The sequence below is a fragment of the Corvus moneduloides genome, chromosome 1, assembly GCF_009650955.1.
Source record: "Corvus moneduloides isolate bCorMon1 chromosome 1, bCorMon1.pri, whole genome shotgun sequence".
Taxonomy (NCBI): Eukaryota; Metazoa; Chordata; class Aves; order Passeriformes; family Corvidae; genus Corvus; species Corvus moneduloides.
Window position 1 is genome coordinate 65,240,814 of NC_045476.1, and position 24,768 is coordinate 65,265,581.

Genomic DNA, 24,768 nt, shown 5'->3' on the forward strand with positions numbered 1-24,768 from the left:
CATGTTGCTTACTTTTTTTTAGGTAAATGCCATGTAAACTAATCTACGTGGCAATCTCTCTGGTCTATAAAACATTGAATGCGATACTGTAAGTAAACTTTAGCTTTACTTTTACTAATTCATTATTTAGCAAGACTATTTTGTAGCTGTAAATCAGTTTTTAAATGGTATCATTACCTTGTACATTGTTGCTTTATGGAAGTGCAACCCAAGATTGTAGCAGTGTTGTATTTTTTTCATTTCACATGTATAAAAGAATATAAAATAAGTCATTGATTAATATATGATAACATCCTTAGGCCACAATGAAAACAAATACAATAAACTTTTATAGCACAAGTATTCCTTTTAGAAGGAATACTATCTGTGGGATACACTCATCTGACCAAGGATTTCCAAATCACATCCTTAAGTATCCAATGCATTTTCAATGAATTGATAGCTATGGTCTTCAGTGAGCTGCCCTGACACTAAAAAAAGAGACACAGAACTTAGTTTAATCTTAGTTTCTAATATTTCATCACACTATTCTGCTTGCTAACTGAGATATATGTCCCAAAACTGCCAGTATGTTCCTCATAGATCAAAAAGCAAGTGGAGTTTATAAAACAGCACTCAAAGAATGTTGAACACCTACAACTGCTAGTCTGAACACATGTAACACAACTATTTTGTGATTCGGTGTTGTAAATGCCATTTATATTTAAAACTTCTAATAATTTTAGCTGCATATAAAACAGAAATAGTAACTTAAATTAGAGCACCTTGTGTGAAATTTAAGGAATACTAAGTTCACATCTTTTAAAATTTAAAGAAATACAACTGTTCTGTCTCAAGTCCACTATGCACGTGTCATATAAAAGGAACCTCATTTATGTGTAATGAAGACATGCATAAATATCCCAAACTTAAGGCACAAAATGGAATTTGAAATTTAGGGATACAGAAAATCCTTGCTTTTTAAATCGAATTACTGATACAGCTTTTTCTGCTGTATCTACAAATTTTTAAAAAGCTGTATTATCATAGTATCATTGAAGCTAAAAATGGAAACTGCCTATTCAAGTATGTAGTTCAAACTCTTGCCAATTCTAACTGAAAACCTTCCAAGACACTGTATGCATTGATAAGCACCGTGTCATTCTGTAACCTAATTGATCTTATTGGTAGGACCTTTCTTCTGACATTCATTGGCTATTTACCTTATTTCAAATTCATATAACCAGTTCTAGTTACACCTTCATACTTAGAAAAGCTCTTCCATGTATTTGTCATATAACAAAGAATTATATACATACTAACGATTCAATCTTTCCGACTTCTTCCTCACTTCAACTACTTTTGTTTCTGTTCTCTGAGCTTTTAGCAGATTATCCAGTTCTTCATCCCTGAGGTAGCCAAAATATAAGACTGTACTCCAGAAATTACCTCAGAAATCACAAGTATTCTGATTTCCAGCTGCCTGATGCAGCTCTTCCACATATGTATACTCTTCTTTTGACATTAGTGAAGCCAGAAGCAAGACAGGTTTGTTGCCTACATTTTCAAGGCTTCATACCGCATTACTACATTTCCATCTTCTCTCTCTCACTAAGTATCCAAGTTTCCTCAAATGTATCACCTTTTTTCTGAATCTCTTAGGCTGTGTCTAATTTGTTGGACCTCTCCCGCTCGGGTATGATATGGTGTAATATCACCCATGAATTTTATTAATATACTGTAGATCCTTCTTGCAGATTACTGAAGACACGAAATAGAATTAGGTTAACACAGTATAAACAATTAATGAGGAGGGAGCAATTAAAATTGCCCAATGGGATGAATTAAAGCACAATTTATATTTTAAGATGCTATTTCAAATATATTTTATCCCACTGAGCTATTATAAGAAGTCAAATATCTCACCATAGCTACAGTTTTTCAATGCAATACTGATTTTTCTGCATACATAATTTAAATGTAGAATAGGAAACATGCTGACAATCAGCTTTGCTCTGCAAGGGAGTCCCATTCCAGCCACTGATTAGAGAAAGGTAGACACATCATGTTTACACCTCAGCACAAACTTTTAACCAGTTAATATTATATCTATTATTCTATGTATCTTTCAAATAACAAATGAAAGTACAGGGAGGTCCAAATTTGCACTGACAATCACAAATTCAGCTCCTTTCAAAAGTTCTTCTGGAATTCTGCAGCGTGATACTGTAATTCAAAAAATGTCGAACAACATTCTACAGTACTTATAACTGGAAAGGTATTACTTAATATAAAGCTTAAATAACAATAAATTTACCTAGTCTATGAAAAACATCATTACGTAATTTACACTCTGTTTTCCAGAAGACTCACTTTCAGTACAACTTACCAACTCTCCTTCTGTTCTTGATAATGACTACAGGTCATAACAGAGCTTTCAGAACAGAAGGCACAGTAGCCAACTATTCTAATTCTTAAAGCTACTCATCAACCTATTGAAAATAAGAAAATAATTTCTTTGAAGAAACGAACAATTAAAAGTCAAAGTGAATCCAAGGATGAAAAGGTAGGTCTGAAAATATATTAATTGCAAAAATAATACAGTCCATGATATTTTAGGCACAGTTGTTTATTCTTGTTCCATGTTTTAAAACTTGGACTCAGAAAAATCAGAGGAAGTTTTGGGTTTTTACCCTCTTTTCTTTTCCTTTCCACTAAAAGCACCATGGTTACACAGCTTGACTCAATCGTCCTTTTCCACAATCACTTCTCCATGAAGCACCCTTCTTCTCTGCCGCAGCATGTGGAAGTAGAGTTGTGGAAATACTTGATCAAAGCATAAAAGAAAGCAAATTAGATGAAAAAATTCAACAGATCACATAATGGAAAACCACAATTTTACAGAATGATGAACTGAGTAAAAACTATGGCACACAGTGGTTGAGTTGATTAAGGTAAATAACAAGTCATGAACATTGCAGTGATTTGAAAAACAGTAATTACTCAAAGCTCAGACAAGGCCCCCTGAATACCTTGTGTTCAAGGAACTTCACCCCAACAGTTTCCTTGTAGAAACAGGATTCAACCACATTCTGGTGGTGCTTGAAGCCTTCAAATCTGTCCTAAGCATGTTTGAATTAATATTTGGAGGAGGATACAAATTTACCCTACTTGTTCAAGTCTGAATTAAGGAGATCCCTCTTTTCTGTTCCTCTGCCATCTATTACATTACTGTCCTGCTGACAGAGTAGATCCTTATATTTAATGGTGAGAAAACTGGATTTATTCCTGAAGCATTGTTATATAAACAGATGTAAAACTGTTAGTAAGTTATCACACCTTAGAATATTTTTTACTGACATAAATCTCTCTTGTTGGCCTTCATGATTTCTTGGGACAAAAAATTTCAGTGTGCATGCATATTGTAAAAGTCCATACTGAAGGTCACCTTCTCAAAAGAATACCTTTCATGAATGCAGATCACAGACCTTTTAACTTCAATTTTCCCGCTTTTCAATTTCTCTCCCTAATCTGCTGCCTCAATGTACGGATCATAAAAAAAAAAAAAAATCCGTTATATATTCTATTATTAATATTATCTAAAATATTATATTTGCCAAGTTTGGTCTAGCCCCATTCATGGTGGAATATCTGGTATATCAGTTTGCTTTCTCCTTGTCTTCACTGCTTAGTTAGCAGTGGAAATAACGCTGGAAGTGAAAGACAGATACTGTCCCTACTGTTATCTCCATGGCTTCTGGTATGCGCAAGTACAAGCACAAACTGATAAAACCAGGGACTGCAGATGTTCAGAGAGATTTTGGGGGGGTTGACTTCTGTGAAATGAAATCTTGGAGAATACTGCTTCAAGTTTTTCCTGAGCATGCTTGGATGGTGATTTTTCCAAGGTAAATGGTTATTAGTAGCAAAAAAGCCACAGCAAATCTCTGGCACAACTTGCAGGACCAATTTTAAGCCATTACTCAAAGTGGGAGAGGCACTAGAAAGTCTCAGCGACACAGTTACAGACATTTCTGTGTGTAAGCAAAAAGTTTTCTTACTTTGTCCAAGTCTGAGAAATAATTTTAGCGTTTTCATTGAAATTTTTAAGGCAGCTTATGTTCCTAAGCAGGTCACAGGACAGAAAATTTCAGTCCAACCAATTAAAACACAGTGAAGCTTGGAACAAGAGAAAGCAGGCTTTTATAGTAGAAAGTGTTCAGCAAATTTTAATACAGGCAGTGTTTATAGCATCACTGAAGATTGATTATTATATCGTTGATATGTTTCTACAGTTAAATAATACTTACATGGCACATAGGAGAACATGACAATAATAAGGAAGTAATAGTAGTCAAAGGAGACATTATATTTGTTGGGAAGTCTCAGCGAAAACATTCCTGTTTTCTTCACATAGGGTAAAGCAGCATATATGGTTAGCAGTTCACCTGCAACTCCAGCAGGATACAAAATGATAAAAAAGTTGTATCTGCATTGAAAAATAAAAAAAACTTGTGAGAAACACCCCATAAACTTAAAATATTTTCTTTTGTTATTATTAGTGGCACTGCAATGTATTACAGTAGCTCCTGCACCAGAATCAAGGACCACATCCTGATGACACAGAATATCAGTTTCAGTTACTTTTGACAGAGTTGCTTAGGTTGACAAGAGAATGCATTCCTCAGTGCTTTTATTTGAAGACAGTGAAGTATCAGAATGTTTTTACGTTTTTCTAATAAAACAATCCTCAAATTTAGTCTCCAATAATGATTTTTTTAAAGTATACTGATCTTACTCCTGTTTTCACTGACAGGATTCAGACCAGGACTGAATCCCAAATTCAGATGATCCTACATATTTTCATCACAGTGCACACACACTGGGTCAACTGTATGCACTACAATTTGTTTGAAGATAATGAAGATGTTGAAAAACATCAAAAGCTGTTTTACTCACTGCAACATGGGAATACTACATTTACCACTAATGGAAATTTGAATAAAAAGAGAAAAGAAAATTACTAGAAAGTGCTAGAAACTTATCAGATCCATTTTTAAGTGAGATGATGTTCAAATAAAAGGCAAAGCATCCAGTCTAAAGAAAATGTGGTTTGAATGCCAAAGGCCACATAGGCAGTGACAAAACGAAAATTGTAATTAACAGGCTTTGTGCTGTCCAGGTTCTCCTAAGGAATAATTCTCCAGTTCATATAGGGAACAGCAATGAGAGCTGTCACACAGAGAGAAAGGTATAGTGTGCACTCCCTGATCAAAATAAATGAGATCCAAAACAGCAACTAAGCAGGAAACCGTCCTAGAAGCAGAAGGGCTTAGAAGACTCACAGATGAGGGGAATCACAGAATAGTTCAGGTTGGAAGGGACCTCCCTGCTCAAGCAGGTTTATCCTAGAGCACATGGCACAGGATTGTGTCCAGACGGTTTTTGACTATCTCCAGTGAGGGAGACACTGGATTGTCTCTCTGGACAATCTGTTCCTGTGTGTGGTCACCTGCACAGTAAAGAAGTTCTTCCTCATATTCAGGTGGAACTTCCTGTGCATCAGTTTCTGCCCTTTGCCCCTTGTACTATTGCTTGGCAGCACCAAGAAGAATGTAGATTAGGGGAAGAATGTAGATTAGATAAGGAGCTGATGCCTTACATATAGTTTGTCTCCATGCAGTTATAAGGTAAAGATCAGAAATTCCATCTCTCTTGGTACTGAATTTATGCCCAGTTGTGCTGTTTGTTTATCCATGAATCTTGATGGGATATTTTGGACTCTATGAAAAATAATACCTTTTCATATGTTTTGTTTCTATTAATATTTCACCATATATCTCTTCTGTGAGATGTCAGTTTTTCCCTATTGTCTATATTAAGGAAACAAAATTCTGTTATTCAGGGGACACTGACCTGATGGCAAAAATAATTATCTGTCAATGTAATATGTTCTGAATGCATTTCTCTTTCTGAAGTCTGTATAAAAAGCTACTGATGATAGCCAATCTGCCTATCTTTAAATTTGTCATTTAGTGCTTAAACAAGTCTCTAACTTAGGCACTAGCAAAAAGATAATATTTTATAAGAATAGACATAAATATCAGACATATCAAAGAAGTGCATTAGAAGCAACAAACCTGCATTATCTATAAAACAAAAATAAAGAAAAAAACAAACTCTTTAAAATAAGAGTTGCCTGCACTGAATGTAGGTTAGATATTTTTCTTCTAACATAGTAAGTTTGCCTTAAATGTATTTTTCAAATAATGACTACACAGAATACTATTTCAGTTAACTCTCCGAAAAACACATCTCTGTAGTGTATGTGGATTTAGTGGACAACCTTAAGTATGCTTCAAAATCAAAATAGTTTTGATATGGAACACAATTTTTGGTGGGCTAAACTAAGTCAGTATTTAACTTCACTACATGGATATAATCTTACAGAAGCTCTGATAAAGCAGAATTTCTTATAAAGTAGTAATACCACAGACTGAGTGACAATGATTCCCACGTTTTCAAAGAACTAACATCCACAAAGACTATCACATGTGCTTAATTTTGGGCACTGTATTCAAGAGCATCGTCACACTGCAAATTAAAAGATGACTCCAAAGATAGAGAAAAAAAATTAAGTGAAAGCAGAGTTCAAACTGTGAGGCACAGAAAGCAAAGAAAAAACCATACCCCAAAGCTCTCAGCTAAAATATTTTTAACATCTTAAACCAAGCAAAAATGATCCCAAGTACTGTAAGCAACCGACTTGCACTTTGCTGACACAAAACCAAAGCTCAAACATCTGCTCTCCTGTGTGTTAGTTCAGCATGCGTGAAACCAACATGCACAGAATCCTGAGAAACTCAAGTGCAAGACATCTCCACCTGGCCCATTTAATGAAGTATGGCAAATGGTTGAGCAGGTTGAATGTGTAGAAGGAATATCGAGTGATCTCTGTCACAGTCCATACGACCAGAAAAAGAATAACGCTCTCCTCATTCTGGATCTGCAGAATTATAAAGAACCAACATTTTCTTCATCCTTAAGCTTCTTTTCTGTGCAAACTGCAACAGACTTCTCTTTAAGATACATAGAGCAGAACTAGCATCTTGTAAAGAAAGTAAGTTTTGGCACAAAAGTGATATGCTGAATCTATTACCATGTACATTTCATTATCATGTGTGTTTACTAACATACAGACATTTGCCAACTGAGCAATATTTATCCATTATGCAAATATCAAAACATAAAACTCTATAATTAAGCTTATTCCTCCTCTTTATTCTCTACCTGCATTTCCACCACACATCTAACTATCCTTTTATTTGTGGTTGACCTACTTGTTTACCTTCTTACTCCTCAAAACAGAAGGAACACAAAAGTGATACAGAAGATATGTCTTCTCATAATCACTTTTTAATCATTCTGCATTTCACTACTCAATTTCCTAAACTTTCTCTTACTTTATATCTTGCTTCTTCCTCAATGCATAATGCACATCTCCATGAAGCATCAGACAAAAGGAATTGCTTTATATAACCTACTAACTGGAACCTGGTCACAGAAGATCAGGTTTGGCAGACTTCAGGGAGCTCTAAGATAGTTAAGGAGCTGGAGCACAGATGGCTCACTAAATAAAGAGTAGGTGGTAGATCAGGATCTTTGGGTAAACTCACTGAACAATCCCATTTAAGATTTAAGTTCTGAGTCATTAAACTGCCTCATTGGTAGGTAGCACATCTCTGCTGTTTCAAAACACGAGTTCTTTTTCACTCTGAGTGAACAAATAAACAAAAGTCCCCACACACAAAGAAGGCACCTGGGGATCTATTACAAACACTACCTTCTGTGAGGAAGAATTACACACAAGTAATTTTCTTGTCTTTAAGAGGGGAGGAATTTTGTAATACACTTCTGTGCCTGAAAGCTGAAAAGCTCCAGGGATGTCTGTGAAATAGAATAAAGCAACACAAGTTTTGTTAAAATTACAAAAGAGGGAAATGATTTTTCAAAATAAAATGCAACATGGAGACAAAGCTTAATCTATCTCCAAGATGCTGAAAATCCACAACTGTCAAAAATCAAGAAGAACTATAAGTGCTCATAAAATCGCACCCTCAATGTGTCAAAGAAGGTGCACTTTTAGCAGAAGGATTTCAGCAACATGATAAAGAAAATGGAGACATAAAAATAGCACCAAAATCACAAATAAATAGCAACAACTGAAGTGCAAAGACACCCAAACAAACAAGCAAAGACAGAATTAGGCTGTTCTTTGCCTCATGCAGTTAGAGACAAACATTGATAACTCAAACTTGGATTCATGTCACAGTGCTAAATCCAAGCAGAAGAGCTTTAAATAAGTGTGCAGAGAATTCCTATCTGCTGCCTTGCAAATCTGCAGTCAAGAGGGGAAGTCTGGCTCTTGCTATTATCACTGACGTGCCTCTCACCACCTAAAGTGACCCTGAACATTCATGCCTCCTAAACAATAACAGCATGAAATACAATCAGACATACATTCAGGCATATATTTTTTTTTTGGACACAGCTTGGCCTACAGTAGTGTCGATAGAGGAAATAAAAGAAATTGCTGGATATGCTAAAGATCCACTGCAGATAATAAAAAATGGCAAAATGCAGTGCTATAGACCAGCTCACATGTAGACATTCAATATAAAAATCTAGTTAATCTTTGAGACATTTTGCTTTACAGAAAAAGGTAAAAACACTTAGCTTACCAAAAAAAAAAAAAAAAAAGAAGAAAGCAACAACAACAAAAAACCTATGAAAAGCCTATTTAATTTATTCCATGTTAAGAAAATTGATAGTAAAGGAAAAGATGCAGTGTGGAAAACAAGTCCTCTAGAGAACTGAAGATTTGGTAACTGAGGCAGGTGCTAAGGTAATCCATCTGCAGAAAGGCCTATGCCATCTGCTGGTGAGACAGTTTAATGGCTCAGCTTTTCAAGTTCTGAATAAATTCAGGAGCACAAAATCTATCACTTAATTTTTTTACATACCTTTCATTGAAAGCACACCTCACAAGCTGAACTTAATGTCCTACCTACTAGCTGTGAACTGCTTGTTTCATTCTGCTAATGGATCACTAGCCTTACAGTAGCCACCTACAGCCAGGCAAATAAACTATTGTCATTTACATACTCCTTAAGTGCCATTGTGACATGCTGGATGTCATCAAATGTTAATGCTATCATAACATTAAAATTTTGAGAAGGTTTCTAAAAAAATTGCAAAATCGTAACCATGTTTATCCAGGTGAATTCCATTTAAGGCATAAATTTAAAGACATAAATTTACAATTTCTTTAGATTAATTCAGCAAGTGCTTATTAAAATTTTTGAAAGGGAACTGTTAACACTGGGGCAGTTTTACTCATAAATAATAGGAGTAGTCATTGATTTCACTTAGGCAGACCACAGAGGGCATGATGCTGAAGACACTGCCAACTCACAACTAAGACCCAGACTCAGTATCCTGGGAAGAATCACACAAATTCCATTTTGTAACCCTAAGTTCCAAAATTGCACTCAAGTATGTAAGTATTCTCTGTAGGAATATAATTAATTTTTAAATTGGTCTTCCTAGTGAAATGAGAACTGTATTAATAGCTTCTCCTTAAAAGCTATCAAAACATAATTTGCTCACACACATACCTGTTTTATACTATGTGCAATGAACCACACCATGAAGATTCTTGAACTCACTTGGACCCCAGTCACAAGCACAGATGTGCGAACTATTCCTTAAAAAGAGAAACATGTTATCTCTGTTCCACAATTCATGTTTTAACTAATTACAGGAGAAACTAAAACAAAGAACTCACCAACTGCACAGTGGATTACCTGTAAATAAAAATAAGTCAGAGGTTACTATGTGTAGCATGTTACTAGCTACCCTAGAAACATGGCATTTTGGTATTAATATAAACCTAGGCTCAATTCTGGTTTTTGTCTCCCTCTAACAGTCTTAAAAAGAAATACATTGCAGAGCCCTCGCAATCAGTGTTGGGATGGGCTCAATATCTGAGCTGTGCAAATACATGAAAGACATTTGTTTTCCAAATTGATTGTAAATATTAGACATTTAGATACTTACAAAGCATTTTTTTCAGCTAGTAAGCTTCCCTTCCTTTACCTTATTCAAAGAAGAATTTTACAGAAAAGCGTAGAGGAAGTCATATAAGGAACACTAAATACACAGCAATTTTCAAATGCCCTGCATTCATTACAGATTAGTAACATTATTATACTTTTGTCAATGACAGCTATGAAGCTTTAGATATAATGTATTTTCTGGTCAGTAATGTTTAGTGCATGAAGTACTTTTCATTATTTTGGCAGGTTTGAATAGAATTACTTACTGTGTAAGTTTAACAGCACAAAAGCCTATATACAGCTGGTGACATGATTTTAATAGCTGTTTGAACTTGAGATGTCATAGGCAGATTGAGGAAAAAAGTTAAAATGTCGACAGGCACTCTTCGTTGTGCCTGGGAAAGAACTGCAAGTGCTCCATAAACCCAAGCTTCATTCCAAAGATGTACCAGAACTGAGACCACTAGTGCATAGTTTGCAGAAGTATTACTTAAAGAATACTTTGCACATCTGGCACAGACCCCGTTGCAATGGATTATATGGGGTATGTGAATCCAGTCTCGCAATAAGCAGAAGCAGGAAAGGCACAGAAGGATAGTAAGTCCAGTATAAAGAATTATAGGTAACCTATACTCTCTGAGATGGTCATGAGATTCTACTACACTGGAGGGCTGATCTGCTGGCTGTAATGCCTTCAAGATTTTGCCTTTTGCATTAAAGACTCTCAAATCAAAGCAGTTACCAGGCACTGTCTGATTTAAAGAAATATTAGAATTAAGTTTGAAAAACATGTGCCCGTTTGTTTCAAGTAATCATCTTTCCCACCCCCAAATCTTCATTAAATAATAAAGTAAAAAAGGCTTTTAGTACTAATATAATATTTTTATTTTAAATTCAGGATAATAATGTGTTTTGCCTGTGATATGCAGCATCCAGTAAAGCAAACTAATGTTTAAAATTTACCTCAAGCAAAGCAAATGTCTGGAAAAATTTAAGCGTCTTTTGAACGCTTCTGAATAAGCCTCTATGTGTTCCTTTCTGTATATAAAACCGCACCATGGCAATACCTAATACCAGCCACCTATAAAAGAAAGAGAATGGATACATTTCAAATTAGAATTCTAAAAATATCCATCCATTGTAAATAATTTAGTAGAGCATTTTTTTTCATGGATTATCTTTGATTCTTCACTTGTCAGTGTTCTTAGATCATCAAAAATATCTTTAAACATAAATATTACATAATATTATGTAAACATTACACTCATCTCTTTACTTGGAAAAGGATGGAGGATAACTTACTACCTTCAGAGGATTGACTTAATTGAGGGAACCCCCCAAAACCACCCATCCAGAAGACTTTTCACTAGCTAGTGACTACATATTTTTACTATTAAATCCTCATGCATCTTGACTATTAAATACTGTTATTTGAAACCACATGATGAGCTTGGCACTGAAGTCACTGGGTTGCAAGTTTGTAAAAGTAAAGGACTGGAATTTATGCACATCAGTTTTACATTTCTCATGGCCCCTTAACTCACCAATTTCAGGACTGACTGGTGATCTTTATGCTTCACAATGTTTGTGATTGTCCACATGAAGTTACCACTACAATTATGTTTTCAAAAGTGTTGAGAAGTGTTCTAAAACTTGATTAAAAAATCAGACTCCCAAGTGCTGCAAGACAGGTGTTCTATGCTCCTGACTTCCAGAAGCAGATATATTTAACTAGCACATTTGAGGGGGTTGGATAATATTTTCTGGGGTTTTTTAGGAAACTGAACAACAATGGCAGCTAATAACCCTTCCAATGTAAAATAAAGAAAAAGTAACAATATCTTTTAATCATAGTAGAATTTGATATAAAACTTAAATTGAGATTTGGAATGGAAATTGAGATTAAAAAAATAAACTTCTAAACTGTGAGTTGATCCCACAACCAGCCCAGACTGTAAAATAATCCAAGGCATGAGGAATTCCTTCCACATAATAAACCCATTTTTATATAATTAAGATTTTCAAAACAGTGTACTAGATGTTCCTTAACCACAGGATTGTTTGGATTGGAATGGACTTTAGAGATCATCTAGTTCCAACCATCCCTGCTGTATGGAGGGACACCTTCCACTAGATGAGTTTGCTCAGGGCCCCATCCAACCCGGTTTTGAACACTTGCAGGAATGGGGCATCTGCAGGTTCTTTGGGAAACCTCTGCAAGTGCTTCATCACCCTCCGAGTAAAGAATTTCTTCCAAATATCTAATCTAAACCTTCTCTCTTTCAGTTTAAAGCCGTTGTAACTTAAAGCCATTCTATCACTATAAGCCCTTGTGAAAAGTCTCTCTCCAGCTCTCTTGTGGGCTCCCTCCAGGAACTGAAAGGTTGCAATAATGTCACCATGGAGTCTTCCATTCTCCACCCTGAAAAAACCCAACTCTCTCAGCCTTTCAGACCTATACCTCATTCTTAAAACATCATATTAGCAAGAAGACTGAAAACTTCAGGTTTCAATCCAAAAACACTAAGAAAATATAATATTCTTTAATATAGACATAGGCATAACAAGAGCTATGGATGGCTACTTTGAGAGGTAAAAATAAAAATCAAAAATGACAAAAATTTTAGTTTAGCTTTTTCTCTGATGTTGCTGGGAACAATTACTCAGTCCTTTCATTCTCCATAAAGCCATAGCAAGTATATTCTACAGCGACATGAGCTCTGGCTAAGGAAGGGCCCAAGTGACAAAGCAGAAGGGTCTTAGAAATACTCAGAGGCAGATTCAGAGAGATTATAAATATTCAGAGAAATATTTACATAAACATTTGGATAAATATTTAACTCATCTTCTTATACTCCTCCCTGAGCATGAGGTATAGGCTAGCACTGGAACCAGGGTACCACGAAATAGTAATCTTTGGTCAGATCCGTTCTGCTGTGACAGCATGAGAGCCACATGGATACTGACAGCTCCCTGTTCACCTCGGATGGCACGGACTCCAGTATCAGCCCCTTAACAACCCCTACACACGGCAGCTACTGCTATGCAGTCACTTGGTTTGCCCCATTCCAGCACCTCATGACAGCATTTCAAACTCACAGAGTTAGTAAGGCTTCCCCACACAGCAGGAATGATTCCCCTCTTTGATCCCTTCTACTTTAAGCCCATGAATCCGATCTGTCAGTGCGCCAAAATTTTCCCCCACAAGTGTTACTAAGATTTTATAACGGATTTTAAATATGAGCGCGTTTATTTCAGGTTCTCTGCCACCACTGTGGAAACGAGGAATTACTGGAATATCACTGCTAGTCTTTCACAGTGAAGCTGCCCTGTTTTATAGTGAAGTGTTTGACAAGAGGAAGGTGACAGTGAGTTTACATCCAGCTGGCAGCACAAATGTGACAGCAACAGCTCTGTCTGAGACTTAGGCTGAGAAGTCATAATACATTTAACCTAACAAGGCATTTTCTGCACCTCATTCCACAACCAAAGCATTGCAGAGAGAAGTAATCTTGGATGACACTCAGAATCAAAGACTGCAAATGTATTTTTCTTAAATGATTTTTTATGTGGACATAAATTTCTGTAGATGGTTTTATTTAGCTGTCAGTGGCTTTGACTTTGGATCTCAGGAAAGCCCTTGTACTGAGTATTACGAATCACCAGGAAATGGAAAACACTTTCTCTAATAAAGGCAGCATCTCCAGTTGGAACTTTGAGCAAGATTGGGTATTGATCTGTCATCTGAGTCCCTTAAATCTCTTTTAGAAACAAAGATAAGCTAAAATATATATAAATTGTACCCATAAATGATTATAAGAATTTAATCCTATCTTTTTCTCTGTTTCAACATAAAAAAAATCCAATTTTGCATGTCTTAATTCCTTTTGATATTAATGGAAAATGGGAGAGAAGGAAGTGGGAGATACTGAAGCTGCACCTAAGGTCAAAACTAATATGGTTCGATAATCTTTTAGAGACATATAAAAGAGAGTGGCAAGAGTCAGTGTTCATTAGCAAATTCACACATGGAGCACGAGACTGGTAATTCAATGAGGTAACATTAACCTCACGTAAAAGCACTTTTCAAGAAGTGCTGCAATAATATATGAACAGACTTGAATACATATTCAAGATTCACAGTTGCCAGTGAGAAGAAAGCCATTACGATCACATTCCTGGCTTTCTCCATCAGTGCTTGAGCTCCTGCCTCAACAGCGGCATGTTAGTTTTACTCTACGGGATTCAAAGGGCAGAGAGATCGCCCACTGATAGCCAAAGTAAAACTGTTCTCATGATGAATATCGCCCTAGAAGTTATAAAATGTTTAGTTCTTCGCTTTCTTTTAAGCATGTGGAAATTAATGGGTTGGGGTTTTTTTCCCCGAGAGTTAGTGAACAGGGAAAATTTTCAAGAAGTGACAACACGTGCTTCGAGCGCTAACATCATAAACCTGACTGCTCTTACGATCTGTTATTCAAAATAAATACCCGCTTTTCTCACAGCAAAGCCTCGCAGCACGGAGCACAAGCTCAAATGAACCTGCTGGGCTACTGCAGCTCTTCCCCCTGCACCGGTCCCCGCTCATCCCTACCGCCCGCGGGCGCCGCGGGCCGCGCTGGCTCCGGACAGCTCTGCCTGCCGGGAGCCGGGGCGGGCTCTGCAGCTCCGAGCCGGGGCGAGCGCGCCGCCCCACGCGGGACCCGGGCCCGTGAAGCCGCCGGCGGCACCGAGGAGCGCTGTCGGCTCCCCGCGGGTGGCCAGCAGTCCCCTCCGCATCCGGCGAGGCCGTGCCGCGGGACGCGGTTCCCCCGCCCGGCATTCCGGCCCCGGCTATACTTAACCTCCGCGGCGGGCGCGAGGTGACGCGCCGGCGGCTGGCAGCGCTGCACCGTATTAGGCAATGCCCAGCAGCCGAGGAGAGCCCCGCTCCCGGCGGCTCCCCCGCGTCCCGGCTCTCCCGCCCGGCCGCCCCCCGGCCCCGCCGGGCCCCCGCCGCGCCCCGGCCGCGCCGCCCCGGCTCTGCCGCTCTGCGCCCCGCGGAGGCGCCGCGCTGCCGCCCGCGCCCGCTCACCCCGCGGTCATGGCGACGTTGTAGAAGATGAGCCAGGTCGTAGCCAGGGCGCCCAGCTTCTTCTTCTTGCCGTTCTCCTTCTCCTCCACCGCGCCGTTGCCGCCTCCGTCCTCCTCGCTGGACGCCATGGTTCCCCGACCGGGAGCACGGCGCACACGGCGGGGAGGAGGGGCTCCCTCCGCGGCGGGGCTGGGGCCGCGCTGACAGCCGGACCGAGCGCTGTCCCTCACCCCATCTGTCTTCCCCGAGGGCTGCTGCTGCCGCCAGCGGCTCACATGGCCCTGCGCGCTCCTCCCTCCGCGCCGCGGGGCTCCCCGGGTCAGCCAGAGCCTGCGGGGGTGGGCGAGCCTCCATCAGCAGGGAGCTCCTGATGGGATGGTACCCGGCCTTGCTGCTGACCGTCAGGCAGCAGCAGCGGGCACAGCCCACATCAGAAAAAGTGACAAAAAATAGCGCGGTTCTTGGAAACACAGAAATGTGTGTCTGAGATTGAACACCTGGGAGTCTGGCCAGAGCCCGACTGGTGGGAATATGCCCAGGCCCCCACCTCGAAGGCCAAGCAGCCACCTGCCAGGGTGACTTCGAGAGTCTGGTAGGTCTCCATAAATACCACCCTAAATACCCGAGGAGGACTAAGGCCCACACCTGAGAAGGAGAAATTTCTTCCAAGGGCCTGAAGAGCACTCAGCTGTCAGACTGAAGGATGACATTCGAATATTCATGTTACCTTGTAAAAGTTCACTCTCTGTGCAAGCGCACAGGGAAGCTAAGCCAGCACAGGTAGCATTGCTGGGACTGGCTCTGGAATGGGGACAGCCTTAGCCTGAACAAGGTTGATGTGACATGACTCTTCAAGAGTGTGGGCTGCACCCACTATCCTGACACCTGGCTCATCTCTGCTAGCCTGGGGATGCCACTTGCTACTTGGGGCAGGCTCCTCATTTCCACAGCTAAGGATGGTGACCATGGCCACTCAGCCCAAATACTTCCGACACGGACACAGACAGAAGAATTCCAAAACTGGGCCAGGGTATCTTAAATGATACTTGTTCAGTAGAATTTCAAGAGTCCAAGTCTATCTACTTTAGGGTGGAGTAGGTATCTCAATGTTGAAGACACCTGGATGCCTCAGGTCGAGGGCCTTCATGTAAAAGATAAGCAGATGTGCCATAAAAAACCTAAGTCTCCCCCTCGTCACCAAAACACACAAGCAGTTGTTCACCTTTCAGCCTCAAAATACACACCCACTGGCAACAGCAAATGTATAATGTGTGCAAAATGAGTAGCTGGCAAAAGAGCATGTTGCATATGCTAGTAAGATTACAGTAGGTACCAGTATTATACATACACAGATACTTCTTTTGTTCAAGTCATAAATATAATCCAGTTTGAGAATCCTGTGGTTAAAAAATCAAGACAAAGAATTTACACACAGGATTGAACAACCCAACTCAGAAGTTTTTGCCAATATGGGTTAATCTGAGCCTACATGTCACCTCAATGTAACAGCTGTAAGTTGGTTTAAACTGTAGCTTTCCAAAATACTTTCAATATTTATTGTTTTAATTCTGGATATTCCTGCTATCTTACTTACATGTTTTCTCCACTTGAATTCCTCTTCTCTCTTCAAACTTTCTAACTTTTTTGCTTTGACAATGTAGTGTTGAAAGGGGCATCAAAAATTAACCACATACTATGAGTAAAGTGGGGTTTTTTTCTCATTCGATTTTGTCAATTTATGACTTCATTAACTGATGAAGACTTTCTTATTTTAAATTATGATCTATGGAGAAAGGCATGACTTGATCCCAATTTTTAGTATCAGTTTTTATTTTTTACTGCTTTTAGCTGTCCTTTGCCATTTTTCTTTTGAGATTTTTCCACGGCAGATTTGAGGCAACAAATCCTGTTTTCTTTCTGAAGTAAAAATTTTCCGTTTTTAAATCCCTTCTTGGATGTTTTCCCTGCTTTTGCTCAGAATCTTTTCAAATTTGATAAGCAATGTTTGTCTAATTCTCATTAGAATTCTGTATTACTTTCCTTCCCCTATTTATTTGCTCAAATTTATTGATTTTGGATACACACATTATCTGTAATGATGACCGGGCTTGTCTTTGGTTAATTTAGTCAATTCAGAACTTACTGGTGAGGAGAAGCATCTCAATGTGTTTGCTCTAATATTGTAGTTACTATTTATTGAGCTTACAGTTTCTCTTGCTATCACACTACTCATTCATCCAATTGATGTAAAATTTCTGAATATCCCCATAATCTTTTTTTTGGATTTAAATAAACTAAACATTTTGTTCCATTTGCAAGTTTTGTGATCCCCATTTGTCTATGTTTCCCAACCATTTATTAATGTATTAAGCACAAAACTTTTTACAGAACTTTCATAAACATCCCAATGCTCTAATTTTGCTGTAATAAACTTGCTCTTTGTTTCCACTTCCCATGTTCTAATCCATGGAGGTATTTTTTTCCTTAATCTGTAGCTACTTCATATCCTTGGTGATTCCTGTGTGACATATTTTTGGCAGCATTTTCAAAACATATTGGTTGTGTTAAGGCTATGTTTTTACAAATTTCTTTTTATTATTACATGTTCCAGGACTTGCAACAAATTAGTTGAAACATAATTTCTTTTTCATAAGTTTCCTATTGTTACTCTTTATATAACAATTTCTGTCAATTACAATGTATATATTTGTGGTTACTAGTCTGTATTTTCTGAATCCTTTATTTAAATTTGATAAAGTGTCAGCTATTTTCAAAGCATTAAGTACAGGATCTGTACTTAATTTGAAATAATGTTCTTATATAGTAGTGAAATTATTTCATCTAATATTTCAGCTTTGGCTAGAACTTTTTAATCCCCAAAAAATATCAAAATGATTAATAAAACAGATTTTCTTTACATACCGAAATTAAATCAATGGAAGTGAATAAGCTTATACATTAATCACATTAGCTAAATCAGGTTTTAAAATCTGTTATGAGTGGCTTATCAATTGAGGTGAACTTTGCGGTTATTCAAACACAAATCAACCTTCCCAATAAATTTCAAGACAGTCAAATCAAGGTCTTTTGTGTTGTAGATGAGAGCATCATTGTGTTTCATATTCATTCTCAACCTTCCCTGGCAGTTTACCTTTATTCACTCTAGCTCCAAATCATCAACACTGCTCTACTGTTACTACAAAAATGAGTGGTTTTCCTTGTCTTCATGACTGATATTATAAATATATATTTTAGTTCTAGATTCGTATTGCACACATATATATTCAAAACTTTATAAAGCTGAATGGTTTTTACTCCCAATCTATTTCCAGAAATACGAAGTGAAGCTTTCATGGGATTATTTTCTAATGAAATGTTCTACAGTGTTTTGGGCTTTTTGTTACAAAATTTATCTATTTAATATGGAAACATTTCTATGAAATGAAAAACTGTAGTGCTTTGAAAATAATACAATGACTTATCAGCTCAGGGGAAGGTCATCTACTACTGAATGCTGCAAGAACTACTTGGTATGAACCTGGCAGAATCATCTTTATACTTCAGACCAGTTAAATGTTAGATATTAACTTAAAATCCTGGCAAGGGGAATTTGTTGCAAAATTTAACAGCTTAAATTCTGCTTGTCCTTCTGCCCTGTCTTCACTTAACGTTCCCACCACACTGCGAGAACAATGTGTTTAGATAACAGATTTTATATATAGTACTTGCACACTATCCTAGGTTTATGCTATGTAGGAACCAGTAAGGTATTCAAGGATAAATGCAAGTAAACAGAATTATGTCTAAATTGAACGACACTGTGTATGTGTCTCTTTGTGCATTCATCCAGGTCTATCTATTATTTAATTTACTATGCTAGGAATTTGATAGAAGATGCTTTCAAAAGATGTGGTGTAGAATGGATTGCATAAATCTTGTGGGAAGAGAAGATCTGCTCACATTTGGCACTTCTGAAGCAGTTGGAGTTTTGCACTGCTACTGCAAAATAAATTATTCATATTAAGCCTCTGACTGTACAGCTCAGTAGTCAGCAAAGGAAAAGAAATGTCGTGAACACAGACTGATGTAGAATTTTATATTTCTGTTATAAAAATACAAAAATTCTGGTGTGAACATTTAGAATTTTTTGTATGATAACTATTGATTCTACATATCCGAAACCCACTGGTTTATTAAATGTTCTGAAAAGCACCAGTCTGGGATGCCCTTGTGTACTGTTCTATTTAATCCTCTCCAGGAAGAAAACCATGACGCAAGCTACAACGCTGAAGAACAAACACATGTTAAAGTGAGATGACTATGCTCATTTGAGTTTGGTTTATCTGAGTTTTTGGTTTACCCAAACTCAGTGTACTTTTTGCTATAGTAGACTTTGAATTCTGTACAACAATTATTTTCTTTATGGGATATTTTAGATATGATGTGATCTGCACAGTTGGCATCTTTGCACACTGCAGACTGGCTGTATCAAGAAGCTAACTCCACTCTAATATTCTAATTGTGTGTATACATATGTATATATATAAAATGTTTAAAACTGAAATTAGTACTATTAACTTCAATGGTACTGTTCATGTGAGGAAAATAAAATACACTTTGGAAATTAACTGCTAGCATAAATATATTCTTAAATTCCCTTTTCTATATTATGCAATAAAACTAATATTCTTCTTATAAAGAAGCTTTGCTACCTTGCCCAACAGATACAGGCAAATTTTTCACAGGGTTTCACAAAACACAATAATACTAAATAATACTAAAACTTCCTTCTGATTTTCTGTGTATTTCAATGGTAGTTTGCTTGGGTGAGAACTACAGTCTCTATAGAGGAGCCCGCTGCCATCATTAGCTACAGAGCACACAGAATCTAAGCTTGTTTGTTAGTTTTATTTCAAGAGCTTGAGTTAAAAAGGGCTCTTTATCAAGTGAGTAGTGCTCCAATCTGATGCCCGTTATGGTCAGTAGAAGTATTTCTATTTCCTTCTTCAAAGAGTGGTGGAGAACAGAAAGATTAATTTTAACTTTATCATTGGTTGAAAACTGGTCTGAGTTATCAGCATGAAGAGGTGACCGTATTGGGTGTAGTCAGTTTGGCCACACTGAGAACAGGTGTTTGTGCCAAAAAAAGCACTAGGACAAGTGGTTCCCTACAGAAGTGTTGGGAAGCTGGCGCAGAGTGATGCTCTGGCCAGCATCCCCAGGGAAGCCCAGGCACCCAGAGATCCCAGAAGCCAGCACCTTAGAGGTTACCTGCTTTTTACAGGTGTATCACAATACATTACCACAAGATTATGAAGGCAAATAGCATAAACACATTTTTGTGTTTCACTTCAATGAACTTGTTATCCAAAATCATTTAACAAAACTGCAGTGTTAACATATGAAATCTTCATTTGAGTTGGTTTGCAATTACTACTTTGAATTCAGAGGGACTGAGGAGTATAACCCTTTTTTCTGGCATCTATGTGCAAATATCAACTAGGAAGTTGCACATCACAATTTTTAACATGGTCAGGGAAAAATGAATTATTTTATAAAATTTATTACTAGAATCTTTGCCTAGTTCTAAGATTACATGGATTGGAAGGAACTCCAGTTATATGCTTCATATAATCCTACTTGCATACTTCATAAATATTAAGGTAAAAAGGGACAAAGAAATAATTTTAGCCTGATTTCCCATATAACAGCAGACACCAGACTTACTGTATTGATACATTTCATATGTCTTCTCTATACATAACGAAATAGATAAGAACACTGTAAGCCATGCTACTTGGACACTTGCAAAATATTAGGACATACACAATAAGATTATAGATGGGAAGTAAATCACTGTGGTCCAGCAGTTAAAACATCTACATGTACCCTGTAACTGGGAAAAATTTTGTCTTAGTCAAATCATCATATGGTTATGCATTACAGCGTCTTGTATGCCATCCAAAACATTTTGTACTTGCCCTGTCAGAGAGAAAAGCTGTGATTAAATGGATGGCTGGCACTTGCTCTATTCTGAACCTTTCTCTTTTCCTTTGATTATCATTTCTTCACAGCTTCCAGTTCCAAAAGCAATGTACACAGAGGACTATAATGAAAATGTAGTCAGAATAAAGGTCAGTGGAACTGATTTGTGAGACAAACATTGTTCTTCATATCTGTCTCCTTGCTAGAAGTGTACTGGCCTGACTTTTTCCTGGCATCATACACCTTATTTTACAATGCAGCAGTTATAAAACTAATATATACTAAAATAAATAGGCGTGACAAGTAAAATGGAACTGCAGTGGACCTCCATGGCCAAAATGGTTTTGCCTTCCTCTTAGAGAATGCTTGTTTAATGCAGATGGGTGTCAACTGAGTGATTGTAAAGAACATTAGAACTTCCCTAGCAGATGGTCATTTACAAGTTACTGTTCCTAAGTATCCTTTCCTACTGAAGAGTATAGGGAAACGAGTCATTGTATATCATCAGAATCCAGAACTAACCTTCATATGGATTAATTATTGTCATAATTAAAAAAATAAGTCATAAATTATATAAACAAACAACATAAAACATCTACCGAATCAAATTTAGAAGAATGTCACATCTTTAAAATCCAGGAGGCGCGTTACACTGGAAATTAACCAAATACATGAGACCCCACCTGCAGTACTGCATTCAGCTCTGCGGAATCCAACATAAGAAGGACATGGACCTGCTGTAGTAAGTGCAGAGGAGGCCATGAATATGATCAGAGGGCTGGAGCAGCTCTGCTGTGGAGACAGGCTGAGAGAGTCAGGGCTGTGCAGCCTGGAGAAGGCTCTGGGAGACCTCACTGCAGCCTTCTGGTATCTGAAGGGCACCTACAAGAAAGCTGGAGAGGGACTTTTAAACAAGGACATTGTAGAGACACAGTGATAAGACAAGGGGTAATAGCTTTAAACTGAAACAGGGTAGATTTAAATGAGATATTAGGAAGAAATTCCACACTGTGATGGTGGTGAGGCTCTGGAACATGTTGCCCAGAGAAGTTGTGGATGCCCCAAACCTGGCAGCGTTCAAGGCCAGATTGAAGAGGGGACCGAGCAACCAGGTATAGTGGAAAGTGTCCCTTGCCATGGCAAGGGGGTTGGAACTAGATTACCCCTAAGGTCCATTCCAGCCCAAGCCATTCTGTGATCTTCTAGCTGTATCTGAACAACAGTACTATACAAAAAGAGAAGTGTGCAAAGAAAAAAGAAATGTCTGCATCAGTCATCTGAGACTGCTTACTTCAAACAAAAGTAGCATATATTTCAAAAAAACACCCTACTTAAAACTTGCTATAAGGCTGTCTAGAGATAAGCCCTAAGTCAGAGAACTGTTGGACAGATAGGCTCATCTGTGAAATCAACACAGTCACTGTTGCAGAGGCCGTCTTCAGAATGAGGTCCAAAATAGAACAGATGAATAATCCCCTGGACATGCCTGTTTTTCCTGACCCAGACGGATGAAGTACTGTCCCCAGCTGTGCCTTCCCACCTCTTCACATGCCTGATCTAATTCCAAGGTGAGTCAGAGGGATGACATGATCCAACAGGAAACTTCTCTGCAGTGAAGTAGTTTTTCAGCTGGATCAGCTGATTGTGCAGCCACAAATGAAATGGATCAAATTCCAAATCTAATACAAGAAATGTGGTGGCACCACATAGTTGTGGGCACAGGGAGTGCAGTGTTGCTACATTCTCTTTCAGCTGTAGATAACCCAAAATTAGATGCAATTTGAGACTGTATTTGAACTAGACTCCTTACTTTTAGATAGCTAACTTAGGCAGCAGTAGGAAATAATACAAACATTTTGAACTACATCCAGTAAAAATGTAGTTCCCACCTGTTTATTAATAGCATATAGATTAACACAACTGTTTTTAATAGCATATTCCTTATACTACTCGTACATAAGGTGGAAGAGCTGGTTTCCATGGCCGTTTGTGTCTGAGAGGGCAAACCCCACACTTCATGGGAGAGTACTCTAACTACCACCCATTGCTGTGTCATGGAAACATGCTAGAGCTATGAGACAGGGAAAAGAGGGAGGAGATACAGTACAATATGGAGTTTTGGAAGGGCTTCACGCTGTGCCCAACAATAAAAAACAATCATTACAGAATGAAAATATGAGCAATGATTACAGAGCCTTAAGATGCTTCCTGAGTATAAACTACCTTTTTCAAAATGTTGGATAGGGTATTTGGAAATAAAGTTGGGCTGCAATGCTTTCAGGCTGAAGGTAGTCTAAAACCCCAGTTACTCATATGTGTTGTGTTAGCTCTTCCTGCAGGGCTACTGAATAAAACTCTGCTTGTTTTGAAAGGATTCCTACAATTCATTTTGAACCCATCAGAAAGAAGGGATGAGAAAGGAGGGGATAAAACAGGCTCAGAGAACATCTACCATATGTCTTTTGTGAACATAATGGAGGATGATGAATGGGGAGGAGGTAAAGCATCCTCTGAGAATATCTAGCAGATGTCGTTGAATTGAGGTAGAATCCAAAGAAAACATGCAATTCCTCACAAGTAGTCAGTTCTAAGTATTAGATCAATGCTGACCTGCATTAGCTGCTGAACACAGTTGTTATGGATAGGTAAAGAAGCAGAACTAGAGGTCTGGGGAAAAAACCTTAGTAAAATAACAAAGTGCCTAGTGACTGTAAATTCCTGTGGAAAGAGGCTTGGTGTGCAGTTTTCATTTGATGTGTCAGAAGTCTGCCTAATGCATGCAATCACATTCATTATTGAGCATAATTAGTGCTATTGATTGCAACTAGTGTTTCTGCCCTGCAAACAGTCATAGTACCCTTTTCATTTCTTGTTTGCACGCCTGTGATGTGCCCTATTGCTCTGTGTCTGACTCTTTCCCCAAGCGTATATATGAGCCTAGTTTTACTTAATTTGCAATCCAACTAGTTCAGAGTAATTGAACAGTACTAAAAGGCCTTAAGGATAATGACTTGAGTTTTATGGGACAGCAGGAATAGGCAACGTGTCTTATCCTATGAGTCATATTGTTAATGTGGGACACACCCTACTGAAGCCAGCAACATTACAAAGGGGAGCAGCAAGATAGGCAACCAAAGGCCATGGGATATTCCAGGCCCTGTTACCAACAGATACCTACTGATCTCCATGGGATGTGACTGCACAGAACTGGTCATGTTCCCGTGCTATGCTGTGAGAGATGCTGGCATAACGACCAATCTGCACTTTGCCGTCAGACTACCCATGTCACAAGCACGATGGCGTTACCAATGAAAATATTCTGTCAGCCCAACGTATAGGGAAGCTCCAAAAATCTTCCATAGGAAGCAAACGTGTCTGGGCACAAAGCCGTCTCGCCTCCTAAGCAGGGGGGACAAAAGAGCTCCGCACAACTATATAGTACAAACCTCGGCCTCGGGTATCCGTGCCGGCGCTAAGATGCCTGTCTGGGGTGGCGGGGCGGGCCCGGGTGTCGCTGCCGGGGCTCCCGCGGAACGGGCCCGGCCCCGGTTCCCGTCGTGCTGCGCGGGAGGCGGCGCCCCGGCGCTGGGAGGAGGAGGCGGCGGAGCTGCC

The 24,768-nt window shown here is 38.6% G+C and overlaps 1 protein-coding gene across 3 annotated transcripts; it reads right to left on the bottom strand.

Moving 5' to 3' along the window:
* Positions 1–799: 799 nt before the first annotated feature.
* Positions 800–24,715, bottom strand: HACD1 (3-hydroxyacyl-CoA dehydratase 1). 3 transcript variants are annotated; one of them, XM_032113535.1, is made up of 7 exons: positions 24,603–24,715; positions 11,061–11,178; positions 9,827–9,845; positions 9,657–9,745; positions 6,864–6,985; positions 4,290–4,468; positions 800–2,805 (listed from the first exon to the last, which is right to left on the bottom strand). In XM_032113535.1, exons 2-7 carry the CDS (start codon positions 11,154–11,156, stop codon positions 2,723–2,725), a joined length of 588 nt encoding a protein of 195 aa, XP_031969426.1. In that variant the 5' UTR covers positions 11,157–11,178; positions 24,603–24,715; the 3' UTR covers positions 800–2,722. The 3 variants fall into 3 exon arrangements, with proteins under 3 accessions (XP_031969426.1, XP_031969418.1, XP_031969410.1); XM_032113527.1 differs by lacking the exon at positions 24,603–24,715 and adding an exon at positions 15,172–15,430 and having other exon boundaries at positions 9,657–9,739; XM_032113519.1 differs by lacking the exon at positions 24,603–24,715 and adding an exon at positions 15,172–15,417.
* Between the last annotated feature and the right edge of the window lie 53 nt (positions 24,716–24,768).